Raw genomic sequence first — 18,630 nt, forward strand, 5'->3', positions numbered from 1 at the left:
AGTGTGAGACCATGACCGAGCGGAAGCTGGACGCTCACCTGACTGAGCCCCAGGCAACCCCGCCCCCCCCCCCCCCCCCCCCCCCGGTACGTTTGGTCTTCAGTGATGCTGTTCCTGCCCATATGCGTGGGTTTCTCTTGGTTGTGTGACCAGAAGTGGGTTGTTGGGTCTGGAAGAGGCAGTAGCCGGGCCCCGGCTGAGGCCGGTGCCTGTGTCACGAAGCCCCCGCCATAAGGAAGAAAGCGTTCGGGGCGGCGTTCGTCCCTCTTCCGTCTGTCCCGGAAGGAAATGGAGCCGGCTGCTGGGGGCGCCGTGCCCGCGTGGCCGGGAGCCCTCTCTTCCTGTCAAGCTCAGCCTCAGGCGTCCAGTCAGCATTCGAGCCCCGGGCCCGTGGAGATCCTGTGACACCTCCGGCCATCTCAGGATGGGCCTGGACACTGCAGCGTCACCCGGTCAGGTGGGCAGCCCCCCTCCGGGTTCCTGTGCTTCTAGAATGTCCTCTCAGCTGCCTCCTGGGGGGGGGGGAAGAGGGAGGCTGCTCATGGCTTTTCATGAAAACCCCTCACCTGCTTCCGGGTCGGGTCGCAGGCTCTGCTGTCGCCATCTTGTGCGGGTCCGAGAAACACGGTGTCCTCCCGCAGCCCCTCTCAGCCAGGGACAACCCTGGCCCTCGCTCCCGGGACAGAAGGGCCGTGTGCCCCGAGCAGGCGTGCTGGCCCCGCTGGCCCGCAGCACTGGGCCCCCATCCAGTGCTGCCACCACCTGAGTCAGGTTCTGAGAGGCTCTGAGGGGCAGAGGAGCGACCGGCCTCTACGGAGGCTCAGAGCTCCAGGGTGGTGGTGGGCGCTGTGACCGGTGGGGAAGTCACCCATCCGTGTCCGAGCCCGGGCCAAGCGCTGCCTTCTTCCCGCCAGAGCCGGACCCTCTTGAGGGGCCCCCGATACCCACACCTGCAGCCACAGTCCTCAGGGACAGTCGGCAGGGGCCCCGGGTGCAGTGCTGGACTCGTGGGGGTTCTGCCAACACCCGCACGGACGACTCCTGCCCGGACACAGGTGGACGCTGGGAGCAAACCACGGCCAGCCTCTGTTCTTAGAATTTACTTACGAACGTTCTCTGGGCACGGAGGGTCTCCCTGTGCTCACCCCCCCGCGCTCGCAGCCCGGACAGGCGCACAGGGGTCGGGTGCCTCTGCGGCAGGATGGGGACGGGGCGGCGCCCGGGAGACACTGGGCCAGCATCGCGCGGACCCGCCGGAGCCCGCAGGGCCACCGCGACCCGCACCGCACGGCTCCGAGGCCGGGGGCCGAGCCGTCCAACCCCCCCTACGCGTGGCCCGTGCACGCTCCCTCGCCCCCCACGCACGCGCACGGCCGGCAGGTCGGGGCCTGAAGCTGCCGACCCCGAGACTCTGCGCGGGAGCGCGGGGCTGCGGGGACGCGCGGCTGCGGCCCCGGCTCTGAGACCGGAAAACTGATTCGTGTCCGGGAGGCGGTGCAGCTCTGCCCTCCCCGATCCCCAGGCCAGCACACGACGGGGGGGGGGGGGGGGGGGACCGGGAGTCCCGTGGAGGGAGAGGGCGACCTCCCCCGCCCCCTCCGCCCACGCGTGGACTCGGCGAGGGCCCGGCCCCACCCCCCGCCCGGCCCGCAGGCCTGCGGAGCTGGGCGCCTGCTCCCGCCAGGCATTCCTCCGTGGCTCAGGTACAGGAGGCGGAGGGGAGGCCACGTGACGTGCCCCAGGGCGTGCGCGAGGTGCACCCCGCACCTCCACACCCACGTGTCCACAGCACCCTGCGTGCGGGGGGCCGGGCGTCCGGTGCGGCGAGGGCAGCCTCAGGAAGGAGCCACTTTGGGAGTCCTTGTGCAGAAGGTGGCCCTAGGCCAGCCGGGTCCCATCCCGGAGCATCTCCTCCCAGAGGGGCGTGGGGCGGGGCGCACACCTCCCACTCCTGTCCTCCGAGCTGGTTCTGGCAGCACGGGGGTCCCAGTGGTCGGGACGCTTGCACAGCTGCAGCGTCGCTGGGGAACCTGCCAGCCCCGGGGGGTAAGGGGGGGTTGGCCCTCTCTGTCCCCAAGCCCAGGTCTGGCTGCCCCGGGGACAGGACATGAATGGCTCAGGGATCCCTGTCCCCGCTGTGAGCTGTGCAGCTTGGTGGGGGTGGGGCTTGGGACCCAGTAAAGACCGGAAAAGGGAAAAATTAGTTTCCAAAAAAAAAAAAAAAAAAAAGGTAGTAAATGGGAAGCAACGTAGTTGAAGACACTGTGGTGTTCCAGTGGGGCGGCCCCCGTCGGTCCCGCATGTCGGCCCCTCCTGGAGAGGGCCTGTCGTGTACAAAGAGCATTTAATTAATTTATTTATTTCTTTACACATAACTGAAGTGATGTTACAGTACATAAGTTATTTACAACTGTGCAGTAATGTGTTGCAAAATAAATTATCTAGAAGGCAGCAAAAGTACATTGTGAATGTGTATAAAACTGTACAGCGTTTACGGGTACACTTTTTATATGATTATTGGCTCTGTAGTGTTTCAAGTTATGTTCTCAGAAAGAGAAACAAAATGCCCAAGATTAAAGGAAAAAATATACAAACCACGTGGATTTGACTCCATTAAAAACACAACCCGAGAGTCCCGGCTCTGTGTCCCTCCGCAGCGGGCGGGCAGCCCTGCGCGCGGCCACAGTATCCCCGCCCGTCCGAAGCCCGTCCCCGCCCTCCGACCCGGAGGTCACTGTCCGTGAGGGGCGGCCGCCTTAATTTTCTTTCTTTTAGTTGATCAGAATGGAACAGGAAATCGTAAAAAATACATCCGTTCTGCAGCTCCTGAAATGCCCGTGCAGCCGCCCGGAAAGCAGACCCCGAGGCCGCCGTCTCCTCGTGCTCCCGCGGCAGCTCCCGGGGGGAGGGGCCAAGTGCGGGGTCTCTCCCTGGACGTCCCCGCCCGAGGGACAAGGTCTCCCCGCGCTGCCTGGACTCGGCAGCGGCGCCGGGCAGACGCGTGCGGCCCTCGCCTGTGTCCCGTGTGGCCGTCCCGCGGGGCGTCAGGCCGGCAGAAGCACGAAGTCGTCGTTGACGTCGACCATGGGCACGTAGAAGGAGGGCACCTCGTGCACACACAGCGCCTTGTGCCCGGCGGGGTCCAGCTCCTGGGCCTTCAGCTGCCACTCCATCCGCTGCACGGCGTTCAGGGCCGCGGCCTCGTGCTGCTGCCGCATCAGGAGACACGTCTGCGGGAAACGCGACAGGTGAGGGGCGCCGAGGCGAGACCTCGGTCCCGCGCCTTCGCCCCACGCCCTGCCCCGGGAGTCGTGAGGCCCGGCGCCCCGCCCCCCACCCCGGGCGTTGCAGCGGAATCTCGACAGTGTCACTCTGCCCTGGTTTACGGCTGGTGACCCGTCACCTAGGCCGGGAGCGTTTGGTATTTGTGGGCAGCGAACCCCGGCAGCAGGTCCTCGCGGGCAGTGCCGTAGCGGCTCCGTATCGGGGGCGCTGGGGGGCAAAGGTGAGGGCGGACACGGGGACTCGGACAGGATCGCCGAGGGGGGGGGGGGGGGGGGTGGGACGGACGCAGCACACACGGACAGAGAAGTGGGCGTGAGCAGTCTGACGTCACAGCGCGTCTCGCTCAGATGCGCGCAAGCGCCATGTACCGCGGGGAATCGCCGTCTCTAATTCGCCTTAAAGTAACTGCGAGTGTGTGGAGGGGCGCGGGGAGGGGGGACAGGAGCTCTAAATGCTCCGTCTTTGGTCTTCGGGAAAGACACCACCCCACGCTGCACGGGGGCCACGTCTCCGAGCCCGGGCGGACTCGACCTGCTGGGCTCATTGTTCTATCCACCTGGCCTCTCACTGGTTTCATGAGTTCTCTGTACATCCGGGGCGTGGGGCTCGTGTGGCGTTTCTATCGCCCAACACTGATCTTAATGTCGTCACCACTCCCGTCTGCTCTAGGAAAGCCTCCCCCGTGCAGCCTGCGCGCCCGGCTGGCGGGACTTGGTGCGGCAGCAGCATCCTGGGGCTTCCCCGGGACCTGCCCGAGACCGTGGACGCCAAGCGGGCTCCTCTCTGCTCTGGGCTCTGGCTACCCCACGCCAGCACCTTCCCAGGTGCGGGCGCTGCCGTGGCACCGCGGTCACGGGTCAGTGAGGGAGGGGACGCAGGTAAGGCCGGCCTCCGGGAAACGCGGCCCTCCTTTCCAAGAGCGGGCTCCCCGGGGCCGGGAGGATGGAGAGCTCCGGACCCCTTCCCCCAGCCCCCTAGAGCTCTAGGGAGGCCGGCGGGTGTGCCCCCCCCTCCCCAGGCCCCGCCTCCTGGAGCTGCCCAGGGGTGGTGCCCACTGTGCCGCCGAGTCTGTTGGCTCTCGGGGGCGACCCTGTGGACGGCCCTAGCGCCTGCACGTGGGGATTTGCTTCTTACTTGCTAATCTTTCTCTAGCTCCCACCCATGCTCTCTGGCTGCTGCACTGGTCAGCACGTCCAGAGCAGTGGTGATGGGTGTGTGCTGTGACCTTTGAGGAGGGCTCAAGGTGGGGTCCCACAGAGGTCTGACCGCCAGCTGGTGACAGGAGCTGCTCCCCGCACACCTGGACAGGAGGGAAGACACTCTAAGGAGGCAACATGGGGGGGCGGGGAGACCTCAGCTCCCTGAAGGCATCAGCCGGGCTCACGGGGTCTGACACTGCCACTTGCAAATGGGGGATCCGGCAGCAGCTGCCCCCTCCCCCGCCCCCGCTGCCGCCCGGGCGGGGGAGGGCACAGGGTCCTCACCTTCATGCGGTCATACTTGTCGTCCACGTCCTGGAGCCACGAGATGAACTGGCGTGCATTGAACCGGTCGCGCACGGACTTGTTCTCGTCGCCCTGAGGGGAGAGGCGCGGACGCTGGATGGGGAAGAGTCAAGAGGAGCCCACGGTCCGTGTCACCCCCCTGCCGCCCCTCCGCGAGGAGCTTGGCTGGCGTGTCCCCAGGAGGCCACTGAGTGTGGGGGGGGGGGGGGGGGGTGCGGGGATGTGTGCTGGGCACAAACAAACGGGCGCCCTCAGTCCCCGGCCCCTACCGCGTTCCCTGGGAGTCACGGGGACGCGCACGGTGAGGCTGGCAGGGCTATGCCTTCGTCTCTTCGGTCTGTAATTCTCTCTGAAGAGACCCGAGATGCCTTGGCCGGGGGGCGGGGCGCCAACCCCACGTCCCTGTCCTCACGCACGGTAGCCCCGCGCCCACAGACGGGCTCACGAACAGGTAAAGCCTCAGGACGGAGGGTGGTGGTCTCACCGGCCCCCGCGGCCTGGGGGTCCCGGGAGGCCGTCACACATCACGGCGTCTGTGGTGCGGCCTCGGGAAGCGAGCGCAGGCCCCACCGCAGACGCTCGGCAGGGCGGAGGCCTTCACTGTCCTCAGGCTCAGAAGCAGCCCAGGAAGCCTTCCAGCCCCTTGGTTCTTTCAGAGGCGCAGAGCCCCCGCGGTGATCGCTGAGGCCTCAGCCCTTTGGCTTGTAGACTCTCTTTCTGCTCTAGACCAATCTTGTTTTTATACGTACTATGTTCAGTTGGGAAAGTTAAAAAACATTTTTTTACTTTTATGTAGGCTCCATGCCCAATGCAGGGGCTCAAACTCTTGACCCCAGGCACCCCTAGTGGGGAAAGTTTTTTAAGATCAATTCTTCTTTTTTTATTTTTAAAAATTTTTTTATTTTTTAAATTTACGATCAATTCTAAAGACTGCATGTAAGTGAACGCAAAGCGCTTGATGTGCAAACAAAGAGTCTTAAAAACCACGGAACCACTGCTGTCTCCACGCGGCCAGCCTGAGAACGCTTGCCCAGAGCCCCAGGGGCCCGTGCAGCACGTGAGCCTGGGGTGCAGCAGGCACGCACGCTGGCCAGGGGACAGGAGAGGCCCGAGGAGACCGCAGTGTTTTTGCACAGGCCCAAAATGACACGTTCAGGGTTGTTTTTAAAAAGTCTCGGAGGCGGCTGGGGAAGAGAACAAATCGGGGAGCAAACCCGTGTCGGTCTGACCCCAGGCCTGGGTGCATGGGGGGGTGGGGCAGCGGGGGCGAAGGAGGGACCCCACAGGTCAACGCCGGGAGCGGCCAGCAGGTGAGGCCAGGCAGGAAGTCTGTTCCAGCAGGACCCCAGGGCCCGCAGGACCCTCCCCTCGCCGTGGGCCCTGCTCTGCCCCCATCTGCCGCAGGACAGCTTCCCGGTGGGGCCGCCACAGAGCAAGTCGCCTGGATACTACTCGTCTCTTATTTAAATTTTCCTCTAAAACAAGTATAACTCTCAGTGAGCGGAGAGACTGCGTCCACGAGGACCCTGGAGCGGGGCATCTCTCGACACGGCCAGGGTGCTTGCTGCGTGTCCCGCCGTGTGGTCGCCGCCACCCTCCCCGGCCCTGGTGCGGACTGGGGAACTGAACCAGGCCGGGCTACCTGCGGGATGCGGCCCTTTCCCGCTCGCTGCCCACAGTGCAGCCGAATCCCAGGAGGCCCAGCTCCTCTCGGGAAGCTGGAGACGGGAGAGCGAGTGCCGGGCCCGGACGGTCACCCACCTGACTCTCCAGAGGCATGTTGTAGACCTCGGAGTCCAGCAGCATGGTGCAGGCGCTGAACGGCACCGCCTGGTTCGCGATGGTTCTCGCTGCCCGGCAGTGAACCCGCAGGATCTCCTGCTCGCAGGAGACTATGAGCTTTTCCTGGAGGAGAGCAGCCAGATGAGCAGGACTCACCCGGACAGACGCCTGGCGCCCGCCACCCCCTCGTGCCCGCTGGCCCCTCTTACCCGCTCGATGCTGTGCTGCAGCCGCAGCTTCCCCCTCACGGCCTCCTGCTGCTTGAACAGCTCCTTCAGGGGCTCCGCCAGGGAGGGAGGGGGCGCGATCTGCAATCACGGGGGTGGGGGCGGGGTGGTTGGTGAGGCTGTGAACTTGCACCAGGAACACCAACCCACTTGAAGGACTGAGCCCTGAGACGCACCCTCTTGGCTGGTGAAAAGTCCAGGAATGCCTGACCTCTGCCCGCCCGCCCCTAATGGCCTGGGTGCTTTATGGTGTGGGGACCACGGGAAGGGAAACAGCTTTTTTTTCTAGACCGAAAGGCGGGAATCCCAGTGGAAAATAAGAAGTTACACAAACCACAGCGACCCCTACTGTTTTCTCTATTTTCCGAACTTTCCATGAACGTCATGGTGCTCTGTTTTGAAAACCAAAATTTAAACAAAAGGGCAACCAAACACGTCACTGAACAGAAATCTCAGGCCAGATTTTTCTGAACTAGTGACCCAGAAGAGACCCAGCACCTGGATGCTTCCAGGCCAGACGTCCTGCTGGGCTCAAAGCTGTCTGTCCCCCCATCGCCCTGCCCCATCAAAGTGCCGGAAGACTGGGCCGTCCAGGGAGGGTGGTGGCCCGGGCAGCCGTGCCCCCAAGGCCTCGCCCTTTGAACCTGACGCTCAGAGCCACCTATCGCTATTCAGAAGACACCCGGTGAAGAAAGGGACAGCTCAGATGCCACCTTCCAGAACACACGATCCAGTGTGACTCTGGGGGGGTGGGGGGGGCTGCTCTGAGGTGGGCCCTGTGGGCTGCAGGCCTGTTCTGGGCCTGATGGTAACGCAACGGAAGTCCTGGCTCCCCTCCAAGCGGGTGGGAGGGTCCGAGATGAAGCAAGTCACCTGCGCCTGGGCTGAACAGGTGCTGAGGGGCCCAGGGCGGTGGCTGTGCTGCAGGGGGGCTGTTCCTGGGCAGGGGTGGTGGCAGGAGCCCACCCCGAGGAAGAGGGTACAACGGGAGAAGTGGGGATGCAGACGGCTGGAAGGTGGGGTGTGTAGATGGCGGGGTCTGCACAGACACGGGGTCCCTGGGCTCCCAATGCCCACAGTGGGGTGGGGAAGCCGCCAGGGTGCCTGCTGCTCAGGGCTGCACGGTGACGACAGTGAGGCCTGGCCTCCGGTTGGCAACCTGGGGCCACTGGGAACACCGAGTGTTACCGGGGGGTGTTAAAAGGGCCGAGCGGAGACCCTCACTGGCAGAGGCAGGCACCGAGCGGCCCCAGGGCAGCCCCAGCTGGAGGTCTGCAGGGCGTAGCTACAGCAGACAGACCAGCTGGGTGACCGTCGACCCAGCGGACCGAGCGCCGGGCACACGTGTGGTTGGCCAGTCAGGCCCCGCATGAGGAGCGCACGCGGGACGCAGGACGGACGACAGAGCCCCGCCAGCGGGTCTCCCGCCCGCCTCCGGTACTCACCACGGGGATGTGCAGCTTGCTGAGCGGCTTGCCGTCCAGGAGGTAGGAGCCCGTGTAGGTGACGTACTCGGCGTAGCACTGGGGCGCCTGCGGCGTGATGTAGCAGAGAATCTTGCGCTTCTCCTCGATCTTCTTCCTGATCTGCAGGTACTCGAAGTAGGGGTTGGACCTGTCGCTGTGGTACGGCTCGATGTCATCCAGCTTGATGGCGTCCACGATGGCGGCCAGCGTCTGCTGGATCACCTCCCGCGTCTGCTGCGTGGACGTGTTCATCTGCTGCTGCAGCTGCTGGCTGGAGCGCTGGAAGCGGCGCTTGCGCGGGTGCTGGGCCTGGGGGTCGTCCTCCTCGCAGCAGCGGCCCTTGGCGCGGGGGGGCGGGGCGGGGGCGGGCTCCTTGTCGGCGGGCGGCGAGCTCTGCTTGCTCTGGTTGGCCAGCATCTGAGCCCGGTTCCTCGTCATGCGCTGGGGGATCTCCTCCACCTTGGGCGCCTTCGGGGCTTCGACCGCGGGTTTGGGTTCTGGTTCCGAAGCTTCGGGCTGGATGCCGCCCACAGGTCCCTCGGGGCCGGCCCCGTCGAGCGGGCCGGCCCCGTCCTCCACGTGTGCCTGTGCCGGGCCATCCGCGGCGGCGGCGGCGGCGGCGGCGGCGGCAACGACAACGGCGTCGGGGGTGCCGTGGGACGCGGCCGGGGGGTCCCGGCCCTCGGCCTCCTCGTCTCCGCTCCCTGCTGGATGCCGCTCCGGGGCTGGCGGTGCGGGCCCCAGGCTGGAGTCCGAGTCCTCGGGGGGGACCGTCCCCTCTGACGTGACCCCTGCCTCTACCGCGGTCTCCAACATCACATCCGGCTCGGGCTCCTCGGGGGGCTCCGGCTCGGGCTCGGCGGGGAGCCGGGGAGCCGCCTGGTCGGGAGGCAGTGCGGGCTGTTCCTCGGCAGCCGCTGCAGGGACATCCCCGCCATTCGGGACTACGGGGGGCCCCGTGGGGGTGTTTTCCGGAGGGCCAAGGGGAGTCTCTTCTACTGGTTCCGTTTCGACATCAGAAACGTCTTTAGCCTGAAGAGGAAGCTCCGGCAGAGAGAAGGGCCCCAGGTCTAAGTCGTCCTCGGAGTTGGGGAAGCCATCAGGCCAGGGCACCGCTTCCACCTGGCCGAGGGCCGACAGGTCGTGCCCATTTTCCAGGAAGTTATTCTCCATGGGCGCCAGAGCCTCCACCTGAGTCACGGTGGCCAAACACGCAGGCTCGGGGGCCGCGTCGGGGGGCGCGTCAGGGAGCGGTTTGCAGTTGGTGAAAAAGGGCTCCAGCCTGGACGGAGGGGCAAAGGGGGCCGGTTCTTCTGGGGCGGGCACAGCGGCCGGGACCGTGTCCACCACGTCGCCTTTGGCGCCCTCGAGTCCAGGCTCGGTGGCCGACAGAGGGTAGGAGTCAGGGGAGCCTGGGTAAGGGGGCTCTGGGGCGCCGAAGGGCCCCGGGGCGGCGGGGTGGAGGGCCTCGGTGGGGCAGAAGTGCTGCGGGGACTCCGGGAGGCGCTGTGGGGACTTAAGCAGGAGGTCCGGCCCCACAGGCCAGCTGACAGGGTTCTCGGGGGCGCCCCCAATCAGGCTGCAGGACAGGGCCTGCTCCGAGGCAGCTGGGTGCGCCCACTCGACGGGGTCCTCCGTGATGACCGTGCTGAAGGGGCCCTCGTCCAGCGGCTCCAGGTAGCTGGGCTCCGGGGGGATGATGGCGGCAGTGGCCTGCTGGTCCTCCGTGGCATCCAGGGGGATGCCCAAGTCAGGCGGAAGGGCCCCCTCCATGGACGGGGCCAACAGCTCATCTCTGTGCGAAGGGGGGGACTTCGCTTGTAAACCAGAGAAAGCACCCTCTGGGGAGGGGGTGACATTGACCACGGCCGCAGGCGGGCAGTGCAGGGCGTCCGCTTTGGGGGAGGGGATGCCATAGTCCGGGGAGTAGTACCCCGGGGACAAGCAGGCGAACTTCTCGGCAGGACCCGGGGGCACGGGGGCCTTGTCCTCCAGGCGCTGCCCTGGCGAGCCGTAACTGGACGCGGTGGGGACGCTCTGCTGTCTGAACAGCTTGTCCCCAGTGCTGAATTCTTCCTCGGGGGTCCTCCGGATATCGACAGACACCGAACGGTACAGGCTCGTGCACAGCGGCCTCGTAGGCGTCTGGCTCGCGGTTTCCGAAATCCCACTCGCTGCCACAGAGAACCTGTCGAAGAAAGAGGGGGAGCAGGCGCTGGCGGACGTGCTGGAGACGGGCTGGGGGTCAGCGCAGTCGAAAATGAGGTCGGAGTAGTCGTCCGCGCTGCAGGACGGGGTCCTGGGCGTGTGCATGGCCTCCTCGTAGCTGGGGCACGACACCACGGACGCGGGCGTGGGGACCCCGGTGGGCCGGCCCTGGTCCGGCCTCGGGGAGGCGGGCAGCGCCTCTTTGGCGTGCGGCCCCGCCAGCCAGTCCCTGGCGTCCCCGGCCGGCCCCGGGGGGGGCTTGCCGTCGGCGGCCGGCGGGGCCAGAGCGGGCTCCTTGGGCCTCTTGTCCTTCGGGGCGGGGTCCGGCACCAGCGGCCTCCGTGCGGGCCCGTCCAGGCCCTTCTTGCGCATGTCCTCAGCGGGCTTCGCCCTGTCCTTGAGCTTCGGGTCTCCGGACCGGTGCCTCATCTTCTCCATCTGCTTCATCCTCTCCTTGTGCCGCTTGTGCCGCTCCTCGACCTCCAGGTCCTTCTGGGACAGCATGCGCTCGAAGCTGGTCATCATCAGGTCGCCGTCGCCCAGAAGCTTCTCTCTGGGCCGGGCATCTCTCTTGCCCTGGTCTCTGGCTGCCGGCGGCTTATCGTTGCCGTTGCCGACCTTCACCGAGTCACCCTTTTCCTTCTCGGGGTTTTCCTTGAATTTCTCCTTCGGTTTGGTCTCGCTGAGCTTCAGGCTCTCGTCCCGGGACTTGTCTCTGAGTGCGTTTGGAGGGTTGTCCTTGTCTCTGGCCGCGGGCTTCTGCTCGTCCTTGTGGTGCCGCGGGGGCCCGTCGCCGTGCCTGTCCCTGTGCTTCTCCCGCTCGTCCCGCCACCTCTCGCGGTGCCTCTCCCGCCGCCTCTTGTCCTTGAGGGCACCGGCGGCACCACAGCCATAAGGCTTCAGCTCCTTCTCCGCTTTCTTGGAAGGCTCTCTCTCGGAATCGTTTTTATCTTTCTTTTCAGCGGCGAACAACTCAGTGGTTTTATCTAGCTCGTCCTCTACGTCCGCTTTGGCGCCGTAAGGGATCCCGTAAGCGTCGGCGTCCGAGAAGTCCTTGTCGTACTGGCCGGGGTCCTTCCTGCTGCCTGTGTCCTTGTAATCGTCGCTCTTGTCTCTCTTCTCACACTTGTCTTTCCGGACTCTCTCCCGATCGTGGCTTTTCTTGGACGAGGACGAAGAGTGTCTGTGCCTTTCTCTCTCCTTGACCTTCTCCTCCGGGGGCTCCGTGAAGGACACCTCTAGGAGGGCGCTCAGGCCGGGCTCCTGCCCGCGGTCGGTGAAGCTGTCCGAGGACACCTCGCTGGCCTTGTCGTTGGAGTCCTCCCGGTACGCGTGCAGGGCCTCCTCCTCCAGCCTCTCCAGCAGGCTCTTCTCCGCCTCGGCGCTCCTCGACACCTTCCTGTCCCGGCAGTGCTCCCGGTCCGGCCTCTCGCGGTGCCTGCTCCTGGCCTTGTCCTCTGCGGAGGGCTTCCGCTCCAGCTTCTCGGGAGGCTTCTGCTTGTTCTTCTTTTCCTGGGTGGGGTCGGCCGAGGTGCGGTCCTTCCTGTCCTTGTACTTGTCCGCACCCTCTTTGTCCTTCTTGTCCTTGTGCTTCTCCAGGACCTTCTCTTTCTTGTCTTTCGCCCCTTCCGCGGCTCCCTTCTCCTTTTTCTTTTCTCGGAGCTCTCGATCTTTCTGCTTCTCTGAGTGCTGCCGGTCGGCAGAGTGCTTCCGGTGCCGGTCGGTGTCCTGGGGGCCGTCCGCCCGCGGCGCGTCCCCGGCGTCCCCGAGTCGGAGCCCGCTGGCCGCGAACTCGTCCTTCTCGTCCTCGCTTTCGTCTGTGAATATGTCGGCGATGTACCAGCTCTTCTCTTTACCCTTCTTCTCGTCTTTTTTTTCAGGGAAGTCCTCGGAGAGAAGTCCAGGGAAATTCTTCTCCCTCTTTTCTTTCACCTGGTCAAGAGACGCCTTTCTCTCCTTGTCCTTATGCTTCTCCTTGGGATCCTTCTTCTCTTTAAAGCATTTATCAAACTCCTTGTCCTTCTGACATTTCTCAAGGACAGACTTTTCGCTTTTCTCTCTGTCACCGGACTTATCTTTGTATTTCTCTAATTTCCCCCTTTCCTTCTTCTCCTTGTCTCTTGCCGCATGGAGCCTCTCCCAGGGCTCGGGGCCCTTCCCAAAGTCACAGTCGGGCCTGTCCTTGAAGCTGGCCTCGCCAGCCAGCTCCTTCGGCTCCTCCCGGTGGGCCTCCTCGGGCTTGGGCCTGCCATCCTTCCGCTCCTTGGCGGCCTCGAGGGGGTCCTTCCTGTCCCGCCCGCCCTCGGCGGACTCCCTCCGCTTTTTGTCCTTGTCGGGAAGGCAGCCGGGGATGCCCTTATGCTTGTCTGCCTGCTCCTTCCTCCTCTCAGAGCTCTTGTCCAGACAGTCTCTGTCCTTCTTCCGGAAGAAGGCGTCCCTGTCGCTGCGCCTGTCCCCGTAGTCCCGCTTCTCACGGCCCTTGCTCTCCCGCTTCTTTTCCTTGCTGTCCTCCTTCACGGTCTCCAGGATCAGTCTGGCCACGGGGTCACTTTTAACATCCCTGTAGTCTGTCACTGGAGAATCCCAACTGTCGTCCCCTTTGAAATCAAAGGACGAATCGGACAAGTCCGAGAACCACCGGTCCTGCTGGTCGTCGGAAAGGCTGAATTTGGTGTCTTCGTTCTCCAGAAACTGACTCTTGTTACAATACTCATCGAAAGCGGAAGAGTCTTCCCTGTAGACCTTTTCTTTTTTCAGTTTTTCTTTTTCTTCTTTGAAAGCCTTCTCCTTCTCCTTTGGAATCCTGTCCTCCTTACAGTCGTTCTTCTTCTCTAGCTTGGCGGGCCTGTCTTTGGACTTTTTCTTTCTTTCCTCTTTGTGGAGCCTCAGTCGTTCCTCTTTGGGAGACTTCTCCTTCCCTAGTTTCTCTCTTTCTGCTTTACTCCCACGGTCCTTCTCTTCTCGGAAAGACCTGCTCACCTCTTTGATTCTCTTCAGGGCCTTCTCGTCTTTGGAAACCTTGACCACCTCCTCCTTGAAGAGCCACTCCCTGTCTTCCGGCTTCAGCTTGCCGAGCCGCTCTTCCTTCCTGAAGTGGTCCCGGTCGTGCTTCAAGGCCTTCAGCTTGCCCTCGCTGGGAACGTCGCCGTCCAGAAGTATGGCCTTCTCCGGCCGCTGCTTGGAGTCCTCATACTCGTAGGCGAAACTTTTCAGCTTGAGTTCCTGACCGACGGAGCACAGCCCTTTCTCCTTGTTTTTGTGTTTGTGTTTTGTTTTGTGTTTCTTGACGACCTTGCCCTCCTTGTCCAGCTTGGGAACGGCGCCGTCCACGCTGGCGTGGAAAGAGTTCTTCTTCTCCGACAGCGTGCTCTGCAGGCTGCCCCGCTTCCTGTGCTCCTGCTTCTTCCTCACGGGCTTCAGCGACTCCACGCTGGAGCCCTCGGAGGAGCAGTCAGACTCGCTCGTCAGTCTCGTCCTTGTGGAGTCTGATAAAGAGCTGACCTCCGACCAGGCGGGAGAAGAGATGCTCTTCCAATTGTCTGTCCGCCAGTGCCTGGCGTGCTGGTCCGCGTGGCCGGGGTTATGCTTCTGGGCGGCAGAGCTCCCGTGAGACGAGGTGGAGGAGGCGGACAGAGAGCTGAACAGGGACGGGTCCTTCAGCACCAGCGGGGACTCCTTGAGGCAGCCAGAGCTCCCCACCGAGTCCCCGTCGTCCTCCCCGCTCTCCGAGGACTCGCTCTCCGACTCGGAGGAGCAGAACTTGTCATTCCTCTTCCCAAACCGCACTTCCTTGCCTTTTGTCTCCTTCTTTCGCTTCTTTTTCACTTTATTTTTCTCTTTCTGCTGCTTGGAATTGGAAGGTTCCCGTGTTTTGTTACCGGGCAGTATCGTGTGTGCCGAGAGCCTCAGCTTCTCTCCTGTCCCCACAGTGACACCAACGTCCTCCTCGTCTGACGTGTCTGACAGGATGCGATGAGCCGCTTTCTTTGGTGCAATCGTGTTATTTTTAGTGTAACTTTTCACTTCCATTTTGGGTATAGAAATAAAACTATTTGATTTAGTTTCTTTTCTGTAATCCTTTTTCAGTAAGTGTTTGTCGTCCACTGGAGGGACTCTGTCCTGCTCGTCGTCCTCGTCAAACTCGTACTCATCCTTGACGGGGGTCACAGTTTTCTGGGGCTCTGGATTCTTAGCCTTGTGCTTCAGGCCTTTTTCAAATTCAGAGTCTGTGTTATTGCCGTCAACTGAACTAGAAGGTGCGAACGATGGGGCGTCTTCCTCCTCTGAGCTCTCTGCTGGGAACAGGGAGGAAGAGGTCAGAGGCAGAGTCACAGCGACCCTACTGAACATGCACGGGGACGGCGCTCTGCAGACGAGGCAGAGGGGGGAAGGGGAGGAGAGACAGCTCTTCGCCTGATTTAGATAAATCGGAGGCCGGCCACGGGCAGGAGGAAATGAGAGAGAGATTTGCGTGAGGGCAGGGCCGGAGGACGAGGGAACCCTGGGGGTGGGGTCCCGGCCGTCCAGAAGCTCCCCCACCCCAGCCGGCACACGCGGTGCGGCTCCCGGCCACTGACCGGTCGAGCTCTCCTCGCTGGACGTGTAGGTCCCCTTGCCCAACAGGAGATTCACCATGGTCGGGGAGTTGGCCACCTTCAGCGGCGTCTCGCCTTTTCTGTTGCTTTGCTGAGGGTTCCCGCCATACCGCAACAACAGCTTCACCACCTACGAAACAGCAACCGGCAGGTCAGGGGCTTTCTGAGAAGCACGCGACGCGCCCCCGTGCTGGTACAACTGCAGCCGCTTCCTAGAGTCCTGTGCTCGACCAGACAACAGCCCCCCCCACCGCCACCGCACGGCCCCCGGGGGGGTCTCCGGGCCCCCCACCCCAGCCGAGCACGCCGCCACACGGAGGAGGTCTGCGCTCCCATGCAGAGTCCTCCCCATCGGTGGTGGGCCGACCACGGCCCCGTGATCTCCCGCCAGCGATGAGCCGCCATCCGGCAGGGCCCGCGGGGTGTGGAGAGAAGGGCTCTGGAGGTCTGGTGGGGAGCGGGGACTGACAGAACAGAGGAAACAAAGAGCGAGCTTCTTCCAAGTAGGTTTATTTTGTGTTCTCGTTTCTTTTAGAAAAGAAGATTGCCTCTTCCGTGCTTTGACACAGTAAGGCGGCGGGGGGGGGGGGTCCTGTGAATGACAGACACAGTCCAGGTGACCCCGCAGCAGCTCTGCTCAACTGTCTACAGCCGGCAAGTGTGCTTCGCACACCCGGGGCGGCCGACTCACTGCCCTCAAGTGCAGGTTCAGTGCTGTCTCGGCCCCAGTTCGGACACTGGAGTGTTAAAACAATCTTTAACCAGGAACACCCCGTCGCTCACACGCCTTTCCCGCTTAGGACGCCGCGGCCTCCCCCGACCAGGACCCCACTTCCCGGGCACGGGTTTCCCACGGCTGCTCTAGCGAATCACCAGCCCCTCCGTCTCGCCAAGTCTGCAACGGGTCTCGCTGACCCTACAGATGTGTGGTGTTGGCTCCTTCCTTTCCGTGTGCGTGGGGTCCCTTGCAGTGGTGGGACTGGCCCCGTGTCCCTGCCGTCTGCCTGCTGAGGGCTGTCCCAACTGCTGGAAGCCACCATGTCCCTCGGCCCCTTCTGCCAAGGCTGGCAACGCGGGCGAGTCGCCCTCACGGTCTCCTCCCTCCTGGGGAAGGGTTTCTGCTACACGGACCCCAGAGGGCACTGGGCCCGTGGGGATAATCCAGAGTCACCACTGCATGATCTTTTGCTTACTCCCATCCGTGAAGTCCCCTTACCACGTGAGGTCACATATTCACAGTCCCAGGAGCTGGACGGGGGGATCTCTCCGGGGGCCGCTACCCTGCACCCCTCCCCGTATTTCCACAGTCTGTTCCGTAAGGTAGTTTTACAAGGATAATCACAGAAGTACAGAGATTCAGAGGACGACCCCGTCCCTCCCCAGTCTGTCGGCTGCCAACATAGCGCCAGACTCATGTCATCGATCCCTCCCCGTCCCCCACCGTGGGTACTCTAGCAGGTCCCAGGCATTTCATAAACTTTTCTAGCATTTCTCTAAAAGGACCCTTAAAAAACCAAAATAACCAAGATGCCTTTATCTAACCCAAGGAGCTAACCAAGAGCCCTGACATCAAGTACACAATCTGTGTCTGGACTCGTCCGGTCACCGTGGGCATCTTCTCATTCACAGCCCTCCCCCGACCGTGTGACTCATCATCCTTCAACCGCTCGCCACTCGCCGGGTGCTGCTAGTTCCCTGGCACCTGCCCAAGGCGACGGGGCAGAGCAGCTACAGGAGAGCGTCAGAGGTGCGTTCCGGTCTACAGGCGCTGTCCTCGCCAGGCCCCACCGTGCTTCCCGGGCCTCTTCACGAAGGTCTGGTAACGACCACAGCAAGAGCCTCGCCACCTCTGCGCGTCTCCTGCATCAGACCCAGAGGCAGCCGTTTCCCCAAGGGGGCTGGTCCTCTCGGGGAGGCCGTGCGCTTGGCTACTCGCTGCTCCCAGACTGGTTACGAGAGTCCTCCCGTGTACTGGCTACACCTCTCTGTGCTTCATCAACAGTAAATGCCATAAGGACAAGGACAGCGCCGGCAGCAGCCCATGAATACCCCCCTCCCCCGCTCCCCTCCCCCGCGTGATCATCCAGCTGCTAAAACCTAGACATGCCTGCATGACCTGAGCAGGGCCCCGTCACATGGAGCAAGAGGTCACCCAGGTGCTGACCCAGGATGAGCAGGTGGGCTGGTCAGAGAGGACGGCTCGGGCGGGGCGGGGGGGGGCAAACGTGCAGGACGGTAGGGACAGGGAGCGACAGGATGACGTCCAAGGCGGCCAGCAGGCCCAGCGGGGGACGTGGGTGCGGGGAGGCACCCACCTTGTAGTGCCCGTTGTTCGCAGCATCGTGCAGGGGGGTGTCGTCGTCTAGGCCCTTGGTGTTCACCTCTGCCCCCGCGGCCAGCAGCTGCTTGGCGACGTCGTAGTAGCCCCGGTTACACGCCTCGTGCAGCGCTGTCCAGCCTGGAAACAGACACTTAGGACCTATGTTATTTAATCCTCAAGAACGCCACTCCTGTCCCGAGGCAGCGCCCTGCACGGAAGGGCTACGGTCCTGGGAAGCCCTGAGTGTCCTTTGCTGGGGCGCCCCGTCTGCCCCACGACGTGCAGCTCGCTAACCCCCCAGGTTCACCCTCTGCGGGCACAACCTGGGGTAGGGGACTCGTCGGGGGTGGGAGCCTCAATCCAGCGTATCTGGCAACACACGTGGAGGGTACAGGGAGAGCGGCCGAGGGGGCTGCGGGCAGCGTGGCAGGGGCTGTGACCACAGCTGCAGGTTTCGAAACGTGCCCTCTGGGCAGCACGTGGCTGAGGCCACGCGGGGAGGCCTCCTCTGGCGGCCGTCTCCACTAGAGCCTCGACAGGCCACCCGCAAATGTCAGTGTGCAAACGGGGCCACCCTGTGGACACAAATTCCAGGGCTTTGGCAAATCTCGCCTTAGGAAAATCGTATTTTCAGAGAAGGTGCTACATTAGGTTTGGGTCAGAAACCCCATCAACTAGGGCAGTGGGCGCAGTCTAGACAGGTTCGTCAAGGAGACCGCTTTGCTGGTCTCACGTTCCACGCGCTCTCGGAACAAACGGCTGTGGAACGTGCCGATGCTGAGGCACAGAGCAAGCGTCCTGTTCACACCCGGCAATACTCCACCGTGACCGCACGGCCCTCAAAGCAGATAAAGCTTGGCTGTCTCGGGCCGGGGGAGGAAGACCTGCTTCCGGCTTAAATGAAAGGGCCCTCTCGGAGACATTTCTTCCCTGGGGGGTGCGGTCCCCAGGCTGCCGGGCACCGAGGCAGGGCCGCCTCTCCCTGAACGTGCCAGGGGCATGACTCCTCTTCCACGGAACTGGGGTCTACACAACACAGCAGAGTGGCATCTAAAAATTCCCCCAATTCTCTTAAAGATGATAAAAAATAAGAAAACGATCTTATTTTGAAATAAGATCCGAAACATCAGTACCTCTTCCTCAGCAGCAACAGCACATCACCCTGGTCTAAGCGCGAGGTCTGCCCGCTACCCCCAACTCCTGTGCGCAACCGCCCCCCCATCCGCCCGCCCCCGGCTCCAC

The 18,630-nt window shown here is 63.3% G+C and overlaps 1 protein-coding gene across 21 annotated transcripts in view; it reads right to left on the reverse strand.

Moving 5' to 3' along the window:
• Positions 1-2,343: 2,343 nt before the first annotated feature.
• Positions 2,344-18,630, reverse strand: part of ANKRD11 (ankyrin repeat domain 11) — a 180,982-nt gene continuing 164,695 nt past the window's right edge. For 14 of the 21 annotated variants that reach the window (XM_078439147.2, XM_078439150.2, XM_078439137.2 and 11 more), the window contains 8 exons: positions 17,384-17,526; positions 15,051-15,198; positions 8,245-14,768; positions 6,782-6,880; positions 6,552-6,695; positions 4,770-4,883; positions 4,420-4,585; positions 2,344-3,230 (listed from right to left, as the gene is read on the reverse strand). In XM_078439147.2, coding sequence (XP_078295273.2) covers positions 2,614-3,230; positions 4,420-4,585; positions 4,770-4,883; positions 6,552-6,695; positions 6,782-6,880; positions 8,245-14,768; positions 15,051-15,198; positions 17,384-17,526 — 7,955 coding nt within the window. In that variant the 3' untranslated portion in view covers positions 2,344-2,613. The remainder of the gene's footprint in view (positions 3,231-4,419; positions 4,586-4,769; positions 4,884-6,551; positions 6,696-6,781; positions 6,881-8,244; positions 14,769-15,050; positions 15,199-17,383; positions 17,527-18,630) is intronic. The other 7 variants (XM_078439156.2, XM_078439157.2, XM_078439155.2 and 4 more) reach the window with 5 other exon arrangements.

The sequence above is a fragment of the Panthera onca genome, chromosome E2 (assembly GCF_046562875.1).
Source record: "Panthera onca isolate mPanOnc1 chromosome E2, mPanOnc1 haplotype 2, whole genome shotgun sequence".
NCBI classification, from domain to species: Eukaryota; Metazoa; Chordata; class Mammalia; order Carnivora; family Felidae; genus Panthera; species Panthera onca.